Consider the following 14,175-nt stretch of genomic DNA (forward strand, 5'->3'; position numbering starts at 1 on the left):
GGTAATTAAATCAGACATTTTTTCAGTTAATATTTTTTTATAACATGAGAATATCAAATGTTGTGGAACTTTTAAAGGATAATAATATTGCCAAGCCTTTAACATTTGAAATGAGGACCAAAACTATAGATCTAGTCTCTGTACAGAGTCATACTGTAGTCTTCTGGATTATGAAATTTGGGTAGCCTGGTATGTGGTTACCAGTATTTCAAAAGAATATCCTGTCTCCAACTTTGGGATGGAATATGGAAGAATTATGCCCTTCTGAAACATCTATGACCACCTACCACACTATACAATGTCCTAACCCAGAAGACAACAATATGAACCATGACCGCTGTGAAAACATCAGGTTCTTTCTGGGCTGAAAACCATTTTTATTCACTCACTGAAAATTTGTGACAGCATATTGTCCTTGTAAACAGATCTGTAATTTTAATATACATCACATTCGTTGAATTATGAGTTAAATGAAAGTTGAAGAATGACAAAGAATTTGCATACCCAATTAACAGATTTTTTGTTTCACATATAAAATGGAAATTATTATTTCAAATCAGTCAGTGGTCTAAAGTTCAATAGTTAGTGATATCCTAAGCAACATGAGGTATCTGGGGTTTTAAATTATTATTTTAAATAAATAAAATATATACAAAATAAAATGTCACAGTTTTAGCTGGTAGGAAAGCTAACATTAAAATATACTTCAGAATAATATCATTTTGTTTGTTTGTAAAATAATCCTGTTACACTTTTAAAAACAAATGTGATTATAAGATTAACTAAACAGCCAATGGTTGAATAAATATAAAAACTATGTTTTGACCCTGTTTCACATTTGTATAAAACAATGTGTGAATGAAATACAGAAAAAAAGATCAACAATCATATGTAATACTTGTACATCTCTCAGGTTACAAGTACTTCATCAATATTATGGAGACATGTCTGTCTATTGTTTATATTTACCTTAAATTCTTTGTTCTTTCTGATCACTTGGTATTTATAACAAATATAACACATTTCTATAGTTTCCCTAAAAAAGATTCTTAACCTTTCTTGCATTAACATTAATATAGATGTAGCCAAAATGTAAAATTTTAGCAGCTGGCATATTAAAATATGCAAGATATTTACACATCATGAAAATCATGGTGCTTCTTCTGAGACCAGTATGGATTCTGTAACTCATGATGTGGCATACACAGATCATCATCATTTCGTTTTAATCTGATGCCAAATAAATGTGGACTGAATAATGAGTAGATGTGCCGATCAACTAAAATTACTGTACACTAATGAACACCAAAATAATTCTTGTGCCTTCATGGCTAGAAAATGTTTTAACAACTTTCGTTTTGTCACTAATAATTCGAAATGGAAGGGTCCACATCAAGCAGTTCTAGTAGTAAAATAATGGCTAGGAACATATGTAATGAAAGAACTTCATTTTCAACCTCTAAATTAAGGGAGGAGGAACTATGCAAGTAGATAATTATACATAGATATCAAATTTTCTGAAGTGCAAACATGAACCATACAAATGGTCATTTTTTGGCTGCATCAGGAAATTTAAGGACATCATTCACTTGAAACTTTATCACAGGAGGATACAAGTGCGTGACCTGTTGTTTTTATCTGGTTTATGCCCCTTCGATTTAACTGCTGCTGATTTGCTTCTTCTGCCAAATGGTGGAAGGAAAAAATGATTTGCTGATGTGCTTCTACTAGGAACAGCAGATGGCAATCCATCTACATCATCTACAGAAGCAGTATCTACATCCACATGACCTTGGCGTTGTATTCGATGTATTACAATTCTGTATGTTCCTATAATGGCACTTCTTGCTCCCCGACTAGAATGTTCTTCAAGCATGGCACTTGTTATACCAAAATCTAATAACTTCTTTCTGGCCAACATTTCAGTAGCAACAATCTCATTTTCTCTCTTCTCAGACCCACTATAACTTTGCTTCCTGTTGATTAAGTCTGTCTGTACAGTTAATGACCCCTCTACTGAACTCTGGTTGTCTATACTATTTTCCTTCACTGTCATGTCACTCTCACATTGCAAACTTTCTTTGTTTCCTTCACTAACAGGTACTCTTTCTGGGCTATCTGTCTTCCCTGACACATTTTCAGAATGTTTCTCAGGTGTTGTAGAAGTTGGTTTATGGAAGGTTGGTGATAAGCTATAACTTTCCGAAACTCCTGGAGTTACAGGGAAAGTAACACCTTTCAACCAATCTGAGTTACGAATCTCCTGAAGACTTAGCCGTTCCTGGGGTACTTTCTTCAGAATCCCTTCTGTAACAAGTTGAATCAATTAATAACCACATATAGCAGCAACTTTATTATTTAGCATTTTACTTATATCATATGGCCCTTTTACATATATACCAGTTCAATGCATTCGCAACATATTTCAAAATTTAAAATTGGACTTCAGCAGAATGTTGAATTACAATAATTATACACAGACATCTAAAAAATTTTCTCATTCACATTTTTTGTTCTGTCTTATATTACATGTCATGTAATAGTTGAAATTAAGAGGTATATAAAACTAATTAAATTGCATTAACATTTTAAATATAAATTTAAAAATATCTAATCTAATATAGCTATTTCATAATATTCAAAATGCTGGAAGGATACTTCAGAATGGAAGCAAGCATTAATAATTCAGACATGTAACAAAGGAGGTAAGAGTAAGTATACAAATTATGGAGGGCGTCTCTGTTTCAAAATATAATATCTATTCAAGAACATTCAAAGCAGAATTAATAGGAAACACATTATAAGAGTAAAGTCGCAGGTTCCATAAAATACTGGAAAGTTCTTGAGTAACTGCACAACTATCTGCTTCTCAAGAAGGGCTCAGCTCCATGAAGTTAGTTTGGCTAATTTTCTGGCAACATAAAAAAAAAACAGTTTGAGAATGGCACTACTCAGGATACAGAGAGGCCCAGATATGTCCAAATAACTTAGAGGTTATTGTATGACAGTGTTTCAGCTGTGAAGGTTGTACAGTGTTGAATGAGATGAGGAAATGATTATAAACTCTAACCACATACAGGTTTGGAAGGATCTCCCCTAGGATTTGTCCAGAGAGACAGGAAAACGTGAAAAATCTAATTGAGATGAACTGAAATCCTAGCCAAGATATACACTATTTTCTGAATTAAATCTAGAGCATTACCATTAATCAGACTTGCTTAGTCAATAGGGAAGAATATTTCTGATAGCAAAATATTTATTTTTTAACAAAGAGAAATGGATGAAGGAAATAACAGTTGCACTGAAAAGTGAAAAATACATACAGTGACAAACAATTTATTTTACTTCTGCACTTGTTGAAGAAACATTGTAATTTAAGCCATATTCACTAATTATTTACACAAATGTTGGAAATAAATTCATGATGTAAAAGATATATCTGTTTGTTCAGATGTTTCATTTCTGGAATTAATGCAAATTCTTGATGAAATTTTATTTGTAGATCCACACTAATAATTTTCCATGCAAATATAAGTGGGTGGATACCATTCAGTTTTAACCTCTAGCTGAAATTTAACTTCGCCAGCTTCCTCAAGAAAACTTGTTACATAAGGCATCAATGTATGACTAACAAGTACTCATTAAGATCTACAACTCCTACTTGTAAATATTTAATGATACACAAGAAAACGTCATTTTTCTGCAGTAAAATCAGTTTTCAAGAACAGATTTGTGCCTGCAATATATGAATGTCGAGGTAAACGAAATAAAAAAAATAGCAAAGGAGAAATTTTGAAAATATATATATTCCATTACACTTCTCCACTCTCATTTTTACTTCAAAGAATAGAGGATATATTGTTTAGCAAAAATGTCTTACTCACCGATTACTTTCCTGCACTGAAAGGAAACATATCCAGGGATAGAGAACACCCCTTCTAGTATATGTTTCTTAAGCGTTGCAACAGTTTGGGCCTTGAATGGCATCTGTGCTGTGACCATAAAATACAGGAGCACACCAAGAGCCCAAATATCTACAGGTGCCCCCAAGTAGCTCTCATCCCTGAACAATTCAGGTGCTGCATATGGCGGGGAGCCACAGAATGTATTCAACTGCTGTCCACTACCTGAACATACAAGCAGTTTTCTTTTATTATTATTGCTAGTGGGGTGGGACTAAGTCCCTTGTACTGTGGCCACTTCTGGCCTATTGTACCAGCCCAAGATGATAGGTGAGGGTGATTGTGGAGCAATTGGTGGAATGAAGATTGGCAGGGGAAACCGAAGTACTCAGAGAAAACCTGCCCCAGCGTCACTTTGTCCACCACAAATCCCACTTGACCAGGCCTGGGATCAAACCCGGGCAGCCGCAATGGGAAGCCAGCAACTAAACACTTGATTGGGCTATAGCAGAGCTGAAGCAGTTATTAACACTCATATAATATATTACACGATGGGAAATATAATATTGTATCATTTAATACATTGTAGTATAAGGTATAGTGTAATATAATATGATGTAGTAATATATATACTGTATAATCTTCAGGATTCATATGAATGATACCACAATTAAGGAAAGTTGAATGATTAATATCGAGTCTCTTTTTTTCTTTCTCTTTGCCTAGTTATGGTTTGTCAGAGTTAAATAAATCTGACTACCAATGCAAACCCCATGTCTAGTCACTAAACATGGTGACAATATGAAATCAAAGAGCTTTAACTGATATTACCAGATTCAGCTTTTCTGAATACACTACAAATCCTGGATGCATGCAGATGTGATCATTACAAAACTTATACCCTTGCCATACATCTTTTTGTTATTTTAAGAAACTTACAGCCATGCTCTTTACATACCATCGATAAGTTGTGTGCTAAATCCAAAGTCACCAAGCTTTACCAATCCTGGCCCAGCACAAAAAACATTCTCAGCTTTGATGTCTCGATGAATAAAGTCATGGTCATGCTGCAAAAAATACAAACTACATTATGCATTGTTTTTCATATGTACACATAGGAATGATGACAAGAATTCCACAGGTTGTAGTTGTTGGGTCTGTTGTAGCCTTTGTAATCGTCATCGCTGTCATTATTACTACCATCATCATAATCACTGTCATCATCATCGTTATCACCATCATCATATTAACAACGGCAATTTACAAGAATATTTCTGAAGCTTCATTTATATTTTCGTGGCTGTTAACATAAACTGGACTGTTGCTGAAAAAAATATTACACTAATTTAGTTGTACATGAGAGTAAGGTGCCGGTATTTTGGATTATTAAAATGTAATTTGCTCATCTATAAACATAAATCATGAAGTCATCTATCAAGATCTCCCAGGCTTTAAGGTCCTCTTCAATGTTCACAATAAAGTCAGCCAAGTCCAAATTTCTTAATCAGTATTTCGTGGCTTAATTACTTGATTATATGGCAGTACTGTGTCATGTATAATTATGAAATTAATAATGGAATTAGCAGTAGCAAAAAAAATAGAATGATTAACTCCTTAATGGGAAGAGGAAATCAGTTCACCGCTCTACACTATAAATTTCATTTCTTGGTTTATTCATGTTGTTCAATGTAGAATAATTACTGCACTGACAAAATATTCAGAGTGGCGGTAAGGTCTTGACTCAGTAGGATCTTCCTCGTCCATTTGGATTCAACTAACCTTCTACACAGCCTTGTCAAGAGGGCTGAAGCAGGAAGCTATTCACCTAATGTGTGGCTTAAGATGCATAAAGTTTTTTTTTCCTTGGCACTACAGCCCCAGTGGGCCTAGGCCTACCTCCATGAACTTCTCCATTCACTTCGGTTTTTCTAGATCTAACACATTCAGTAGGACTCCTTGGGCGGGTGATCAGCTCATTGCAAGGTCTCTACCTGTACACAAACACAGAAAAACGCACACACACAAACTAAACATCCCATGCCCTGAGTTGGATTCGAACCCGCGATCTCGGTTTCCAAGGAAGCGAAGACAGTACATGCCTCAGACCGCCCGGCTACTGTGACCGGCGCATAAAGCTTTACTTCCAAGAATTCCATAGGTGTTAAAGATGTGATTATTAACAAAAGAGATGACAGTTTCTCTTTGGCATAATCAGTCATTATTCTCCTGGTGTTTTAAGCTAAGTATAAAAAATAAGAAATCTAACTTAGAAAACTTACCATGAACTCAACTGCAGAGATCACTTGAGCAAACAAGTTTTTAGCTTCATTCTCAGCAATCTTTCCTGCTGTTGTTATCTTGTTGAACAGCTCACCACCAGATGCATATTCCATAACGAGGTGTATTTTACTGTATGTTTCTACCACCTCATACAACCTGTGAAATGAGAAAACATTTTACACATCTTCCTTCTGATAACTAACTCATATATTGTTTTGTGGTGAATTTTAATGCAAGTTTACTTAACATGACTTGTGTTCTAGTACTGTTTGTCCTACCATTAGTAGTAAAAATACAACAGCATAAAGGATAGAAACAACACAAGCAAGACAATATATAACACCTATGTAAAACAATGTTTTAGATAATGCCACAAAAGATGTAGTTTTTATTTTTCAATCCATGAAATCTTGTATATATATGCATACATAATGTGAAATGCAAGTCACCTACTACAATAAAATATTACACAGGTGCTCCACAATTTATGCAACATTTGTGTTCCAAAGGAAAGTCACAGAGACTGAAAACACAAAAATCTAACTCAATTCTCTTACCTCATGTTCCTCCTCTGTCACCCACACAGTACTCTACCAGTTAACTCAGTCTCTCTCAGTTGGCCAGTAACAATGAAGCAAATGTTCTTAGTTGAAATCAGTCTCAATTTGTTGAGCATATTAAAATGATATTGAATTTTTTTAACTCACTTGTAGAAAGTAGTACTGGTATAACATTTTAATAATATGTTTTCACCTGATTATGTTACGATGATGTATAGATTCCATAGTTGCTATCTCTCTGGCAAGCATTCTCCGGGTCTTTTGGTCCAGTTTAGCTTTGTCCAGTATCTTGACAGCAACACGTTCTGGCGAGAGTGGAACAACAAGAATTATAAAATTTCAAAATATCTGTATGACAGCAGTTATTACAATGTGAACTTCCGTTCATAGTTCTTGTAGCACATTTCTGTATTAGAAAGACAAAGCCTAATCTACTTTTACTCTTAACTAAGATCTCCATCCTTGATTAACCAACTGATGATCAGCATGGGGTAGCCAAAAAAAAGTTATGTCACAAACTACATACCAAGTTCCTTCATCCCTTTGACATAGATATTCATGTGGCCTTGTAACACACAGCACCATATGATCACTGTGCATGTGTCTGTCAGAAATATGTCAGATTTTGATGAATAATTATACATATAACAGGAACCTGTGGTATTCTTTTTGTTACATAACACACGTTTATGCCTTCACTTACTGTGGCATTAGACACAGTTCTGCACATTCCACTGACAACATTCTAATACAGAGTATTCCATTCAAACCTCCCACATTTTATCAGATCTTAGAACAGAAAGTATGAATGGTAGCAGAATGAAGTTACAGGAAATACAAGAACTCAAACAATTGTATTTGACACACTAATAAACCTCTACATGTGCACCACTGGTAGCACGAACAATATCCAATCTGATATGTTAGGTTTTTGGACTTTATCCATCGTCCTGGTTTTTAAGATAACAAATAAAAACACGACGTTTCGGAAACTGGATCTGTTTCCATCCTCAGGTGAAGGAAAACCCTATTCAGCTGGGTCCGTTAGAAAGAGCTAGCCTCAATCACTGGACAAACCAATGTCACAAAACATGAAGATTATAAACACCTGAGACCAGGCTAAGTCCATGAGAGCTAATAAGAAAAATATTCATAACCAATTGTAGCAAACACTTACACTTATCCTGGTTCCACGCTTGTAAGTGTTTGCTACAATTTGTTATGAATATTTTTCTTATTAGCTCTCATGGACTTAGCCTGGTCTCAGGTGTTTATAATCTTCATGTTTTGTGACATTGGTTTGTCCAGTGATTGAGGCTAGCTCTTTCTAACGGACCCAGCTGAATAGGGTTTTCCTTCACCTGAGGATGGAAACAGATCCAGTTTCCGAAACGTCGTGTTTTCATTTGTTATCTTAAAAACCAGGACGATGGATAAAGTCCAAAAACCTAACATATCAGTGTGTTATACACCATCGTCAGAATCCTATAGTAACTAATATCCAATCTGTATTCAATTTCTTGTCACATTCTTTCCAACATGTCCATTGGTACAGTAGCAATCGTTTCACGGATGTGGGCTCGTAAATCTGGGAGGTCATTCATGGGAGGTACGAACACACGGTCCTTCACGTAACCCCAGAGGAAGAAATTGAGCAGAGTGAGGTCCGGTGAACGTGGTGGCCACCGAATTAGTCCACCACATCCAATCCAGCCATCTTGGAAGGCGGCATTGAGGGACCTCCGAACATCCAGACCCCAAAGTGGGGGGGCTCCATCTTGTTGGAAGATTGTGTTAGGCAGCAGATCAGCTACCCGGGGATACAGGGACTGTTCTAACATGTCAAGCTATATGCTGCCAGATACTGTAGCTTCACCGAAGAAAAACAGAAATAAATTTTTTTGAGTTTTCTTTCATCTAGTGTTAATTATAACCCATAATTTATCACAATTTGTTCACAATGATTAATTAAAATGTGGGAGGTTTAAATGGAACACACTGTATATGTAAATCAAAAGCTCAACTACATTTCTTCTCCCATTTAAGCTCAAATGAATAGTACTGATTCACATATGGACAGTCTGAATAGTTCCTTAACAGCGTTGTTCCAGCTGTGCAGTCAGTCTGTATAACGTCCAGTCAGATGGCAACGTGTTCATGAGGGGGTATGTTAGGATTTGTAAGAATGTATTACTATCCTAACAGCTTTCTGGAGAGAAAAAGATAATCATAAAAAATGTGTCGGAATGATTGGTTGTTGCACTGAGATTTGAAGCTGGTCTTTCCTTAGTTCAAATCCAGATACACTGACAAACAAACAAAGGCATCAGGTAAAAGGTAAAGTTGTTCCTGTACTTAACTAATTAAGCACTACGCCATGAAGGTGTATGGGGGAGTGGATGTATAGATCCATATTTTCTTGACCTCGGTACTAGCTGGAGGCACGTGGTCAGCTTCACGACCCGGCCGCTTTACCCCTGGGGAAAGAGTCCCCAGTACCCATTGGATAGGAGGTTGGGAGAACCCAAGAGCCTGTCAAGTACCCTTGCAAATATGCCCATCAGGTATTCCTTTGCTTTATCTGCAAGAGACGAATGGAATCCAAACGAGGTAAGTTTCAATTTTGTAAAGAAATACTCATCTTGAGCATTTGAATGGGACGAGACCAAATACTTTCTGCTCTTAATGATGTAAGAGTGCATATCTAAAATTTTATTTAGGTGTAAGTGCAGAAAACTTGGAATACATTTATCTCCATTGGGATTTTCTTTGACCAGTACAAGCGATACACTAAGGTAAACTGTTGGGGCCGCGCCATAGCTCAAGCGGTTAGCCGCTGGCTTCCCACAGCGGCGGCCCGGGTTCGATCCCCAGTCTGCTCAAGTGGGATTTGTGGTGGACAAAGTGGCGCTGGGGCAGGTTTTCTCCGAGTACTTCGGTTTCCCCTGCCAATCTTCATTCCACCAATTGCTCCACAACCACCCTCACCTATCATCTGGGGCTGGTACAATAGGCCAGAAGTGGCCGCAGTACAAGGGACTTACTCCCACCCTACTGGTAATAATAAAAAGGTAAACTGTGCATAAAAAGAACGCAGCGCGGACGCCGCAGTATGAAAATGGCGAGACCGAAGTGTGGGCATATATTCTCGAATAAGGACGTGCAATAATAGCATGTAAATATATTGACGCATGAGCTGATACAGTGTGGCGATTTCAGTCAACAGTTGCCTGAGGACGGTTGTAGGGCCCAAACGTGTTGCAACAATTAAACGAAATGTGATTTTAATTACATGTTATGTATTTTAAATGCGATCGTAAATAAAAAATCTCCGTGGCTTGAGTCCGCAAGCGACTGTCGCTTGTCGGCGAAGTTAATGCCAACTTTAGCGGATAGAGGGTGTCGCGTGGTCAGTGTAACGAATCCACACGGCCGTTAATTTCGGTTTTCTAGACCGGAGTCGCTATTTCCTTTAAATAGCTCCTCAATTAACCTCATGAGGCTGAGTGGACACCATTCCTGACCCACTACTTCTCAGAAAATCTGGTAGCACCGGGAATAGAACTCGGACCTCTGGATCAGTAGTGAGGAATTCTGACCACTAGTCCACAGACGCGGTCATTGTGAACGTAAATGACATTTTAAAATAAAAGGTAGTGTTACAGTAGAGACAGAAGCAAGCAAACAAATGATTTATCAATGCAACAGGATGCTGAAATATAAAGTCAGGAGAGCGTGGGGGCCATGCAAATGGTCCTCCTCCTCCTATCCACTAACCTGGGAAGTTCACGTTCAAACAGGCACGGACAATGTGAGCAAAATGAACATTTGCAGGGCTCGGTTGAAGAATAATGTTGTTGTTGTTTTGAACTGTGGAAGAACACAATTTTCCAACATGTCTTTCAATAAACTGCTTGCAATGATGTCCTCACAAAAGAGAAATGAAAAGGGCCGTGCCAGCACGCACCTCGCATTCCCTTTAGGACCTACCGGTCACATTCTAAATGTTCTCTGAGAGGTTCACTGGCTCAGGTGACAGTTATGGCTGCTTACAGGTCCAGTGATAGGAAAATACGTGTTCCAGAATTTGTGCCACACGTGTGCCGCTATTTTTCAAGTGCTGTAAGTTTTTTGACTACCTGTAATTTGTATGGTTTCGGACCTCTTCTTTCAGCTGTATAGTAGAAATCGGTAAAAATTTTACTGATCGCGCAAAACACGTAATCAGAGCTGCTGATCATTAGCTACAGTTAGGATGCGCGTGCAACTTATATGAATAATTATGTTTGAGTTTACGATTACACCGCAATTAAAAAGTAAGTAAAGCTATCCCTGTAACAGGCCGTGGAAGCCTATAGGGTTGTGAGATGTTGAGGTTCCACATTTTCTAGACAATCGGCTAACAGATGGCGGAAAGGTTGTCAGCCCTACGCGCCGGCCGCCCTTTACCCTCAAGAATATTCCTGGTACTTATTTCTGTTAGAGGCTGAGTCGACCCCAAGGCCATAGTGCGGCTGGAAGGATTAGGTCAATTGAAAAAAAAAATCCAATGACCTCATCGGGACTTGAACCTGCGACCTTCCGGCTTGTAGCACAGTGCTTCAGACAACTACGCTACCGCACACCGCAAGTACCAACGTCGTTATCTTTGTTTCCGTTTCTGAGTTGCGGACGTTTATAATCACAGCATTATTTTTGGCAGACTGAAGCTTCTGTATTCCTTGATATAAGTAAATTTTAATAAATGTGATTTGATTTTAAGGCGATCAATATAATTTGATCAGTTTTAACGAACAACATTTAGTTTGCTGTGAACTGCTTGCTGTGCAAATGGGAGACGTTGTGGTAGTGATAGACGAATACAAGGTGAGAAAGGAAATTTTGGCCTAGTTGCACAACTTCAACTGGGTCTTTGAGGGTACACGGAAACCTTCAGTAGAGGATTTCCGTATTTGTGCAACTTTTCATTTTAACACAATTTCCGAATAAGCCAAGGAGTACCTATATCCTGGATTTTTTTTTAATTCGCTTAGTGGGGGGTGGAGTCCAGCTGGGTCCACTTGGCACGGCGGCCACTGATTGGCCTATTGTACCTGCCCTGGGTGATTACGATGATGAACAATTTTGTGGAATGAAGATTGTCAGGGGTAACCGAAGTACTCGGATAAAATCCGCCCCAGCGCCACTTTGTCCACCACAAATCCCACTTGACCAGAACCGGGATTGAACCCGGGCCGCCGCGGTGGGATGCTAGCGACTAACCGCTTGAGCTATGGCGCGGCCCTCCTGAAAATTACTTTTGCTACATTAAGATAAACCATAATTTACTTCGGCCTTACCTTTTGTGAGCTGATGTACCGCCATCTTCACCTGCGAAAAATTGCCACTGCCTAGTTCCCCTCGAAAACGATAGAAGCCAACTCGCTTGCCAAGATTTACTTCTGTCAGCCATCGTTGGTCGTGGTGAAGAGAATGAAGCAATCGTTGGTATGGAGTTCCTGCATTGTTACTACCTAAAGAAAAGAACATTCTGCATTAATCTTTACACCGAATTATATTTATCTCACACTTATGCATTTTGTAATCAAGGCTATGATTAACTAACTTATATGAGATTCATCGTTACTATGTCAAGTACAGAGGTTATGTAGTGTCAGGATTATTTGTAATAGTGATTACATTATTGAGATAACGGCAAAATGGAATGAAAACAGAATCCAAGGGAACTTGCAATGATAAATTTAGCACAACATTAATACCAAACGATCGAATTGCATTCGGGGTGCAGTTTGACCTCTGCAAGCTCATTTTAATAGTCCGTTTAAAAGGGACATTATGTATGGGGATTTGTTAACAGTATGGCCTGTAGCAGATAAAACTTCATTGGGAAGCAGACCTGAACTGGACCTCAAAATATGAATATCTGAACATTTAAGAACACCTTGTGACGTGAGAGACCGCCTCTGTGTTCTAGTGGTCAGAGTTCCTCATTACCCATCCAGAGGTCCGGGTTCGATTCCCAGCGCTACCAGATTTTCTGATAAGTAGTGGGTCTGGAACGAGGTTCACTCAGCCTCGTGACGATAACTGAGGAGCTACTTGAATGGAAAAGTAGCGACTCCGGTCTAGAAAACCGAAATTAACGGCCGTGGGGATCCGTTGCGCTGACTACGCGACATCCTCTATCCGCTAAAGTTGGCACTAACTTCGCCGACAAGCGGCGGTCGCTCGGTCGGTATAGTTCGATTGCGACTAAAACCACGGAGTTTTGTTTTATTTTGTGTGTCTAATGGGCTGAGTGTATAATTTATACATAGATCAAATTGGTTTTACGATAAACAAAATCTCAAAAGAAACGAAATAGGAAAACAGATCCAGGCTCAGGTGAAGTAGTCTGTTCATGAAGCACCTACTGTTTTTAATCCTTGAAGCTCAGTTATATTCGTTAAATTACTACGTAACAAAATACTAGAGATGCGGCTTATCGTCTGTATTTACGAATGTGTAAACACGCCAGAGTTCTATGGGCGAAATTTTATGAAGTTCACGCCCTTCACCGCCTCTTGTAGCAGAGACAACAGTTTTGGTTCAAGGTCACGTGATACTTAATCCTCTTTATGGATGGTAATATGTATGAAGTTCACGGGGGGAGCACCCCGCCGTACTTTAGCGTGAAAGCTTTTCTTTCATCCCACTCTGTTTGCACAGGCGCCCACGCGGTGAGTCCAGGAAATATTTCCTGTTACGAAGTCATTCACTCTCTTCAACGTACCGCTTCCTATACGCGTTTCTGAAAGTGGTCGGCAGAAAATGAACTGTCCCTGTACTGACAGAGGACTTGTACGTAGTGCAAAAGGAAGAATTAAATGTGAGAAATAAACGAAGGGCGTTCCGTATATAATGCCTCATATTTTTCTGTGTTAATCTGTAACGTCTGAGCTGGATGTTGGTGATGTTGTAGTAAAGGTTGAACCTTCCTGCCAATGTACTGTTAGTTTGGTTGTCGTGCGACAGATAGCGACAGCAGAGCAGTCTACCAAAATGGCGTCTGACATAGAAGTGCGTACGAAACAGAGATGTGTTATTGTCACTGCCGAACAAATTGCAGGCACTGACATCCATCGATACTTGCTAAAGGTGTACGGAGACAATACAGTGGAAGTCAGCACGGTGAGGCGGTGGGTAGTGCGTTTCAACAGTGTCGAAAGAGAAGTGCACGAGAAACCACGCCCTGGGCGTCCCTGCTCAGCTGCCACTCCTCACAATTAACAGCGCCGCCATCAGCTCATCCGTGCAGATCGGCGGATAACGATCAGGGAACTGTGTGCACGGCTTAATATCGGCTGTAATGCATTGGAAACGATGTTGGGGAAGCTGGATTATCGCAAAGTTTATTCCAGGGGTCCCGAAGATGCTTACACAGGACCACAAAA

General features: G+C 38.8%; 1 protein-coding gene across 5 annotated transcripts in view; it reads right to left on the reverse strand.

The window, feature by feature from the left end:
* Window positions 1-182: 182 nt before the first annotated feature.
* The window catches only part of LOC111871644 (serine/threonine-protein kinase NIM1), a 184,542-nt gene continuing 170,549 nt past the window's right edge, over window positions 183-14,175 (reverse strand). For all 5 annotated transcript variants that reach the window (XM_023865241.2, XM_023864923.2, XM_023865079.2 and 2 more), the window contains 6 exons: window positions 12,082-12,255; window positions 6,936-7,047; window positions 6,182-6,338; window positions 4,861-4,969; window positions 3,885-4,127; window positions 183-2,307 (listed from right to left, as the gene is read on the reverse strand). In XM_023865241.2, coding sequence (XP_023721009.1) covers window positions 1,601-2,307; window positions 3,885-4,127; window positions 4,861-4,969; window positions 6,182-6,338; window positions 6,936-7,047; window positions 12,082-12,255 — 1,502 coding nt within the window. In that variant the 3' untranslated portion in view covers window positions 183-1,600. The remainder of the gene's footprint in view (window positions 2,308-3,884; window positions 4,128-4,860; window positions 4,970-6,181; window positions 6,339-6,935; window positions 7,048-12,081; window positions 12,256-14,175) is intronic.

Source organism: Cryptotermes secundus, unplaced genomic scaffold (genome assembly GCF_002891405.2).
Source record: "Cryptotermes secundus unplaced genomic scaffold, Csec_1.0 scaffold112, whole genome shotgun sequence".
In the NCBI taxonomy this organism is placed as follows: Eukaryota; Metazoa; Arthropoda; class Insecta; order Blattodea; family Kalotermitidae; genus Cryptotermes; species Cryptotermes secundus.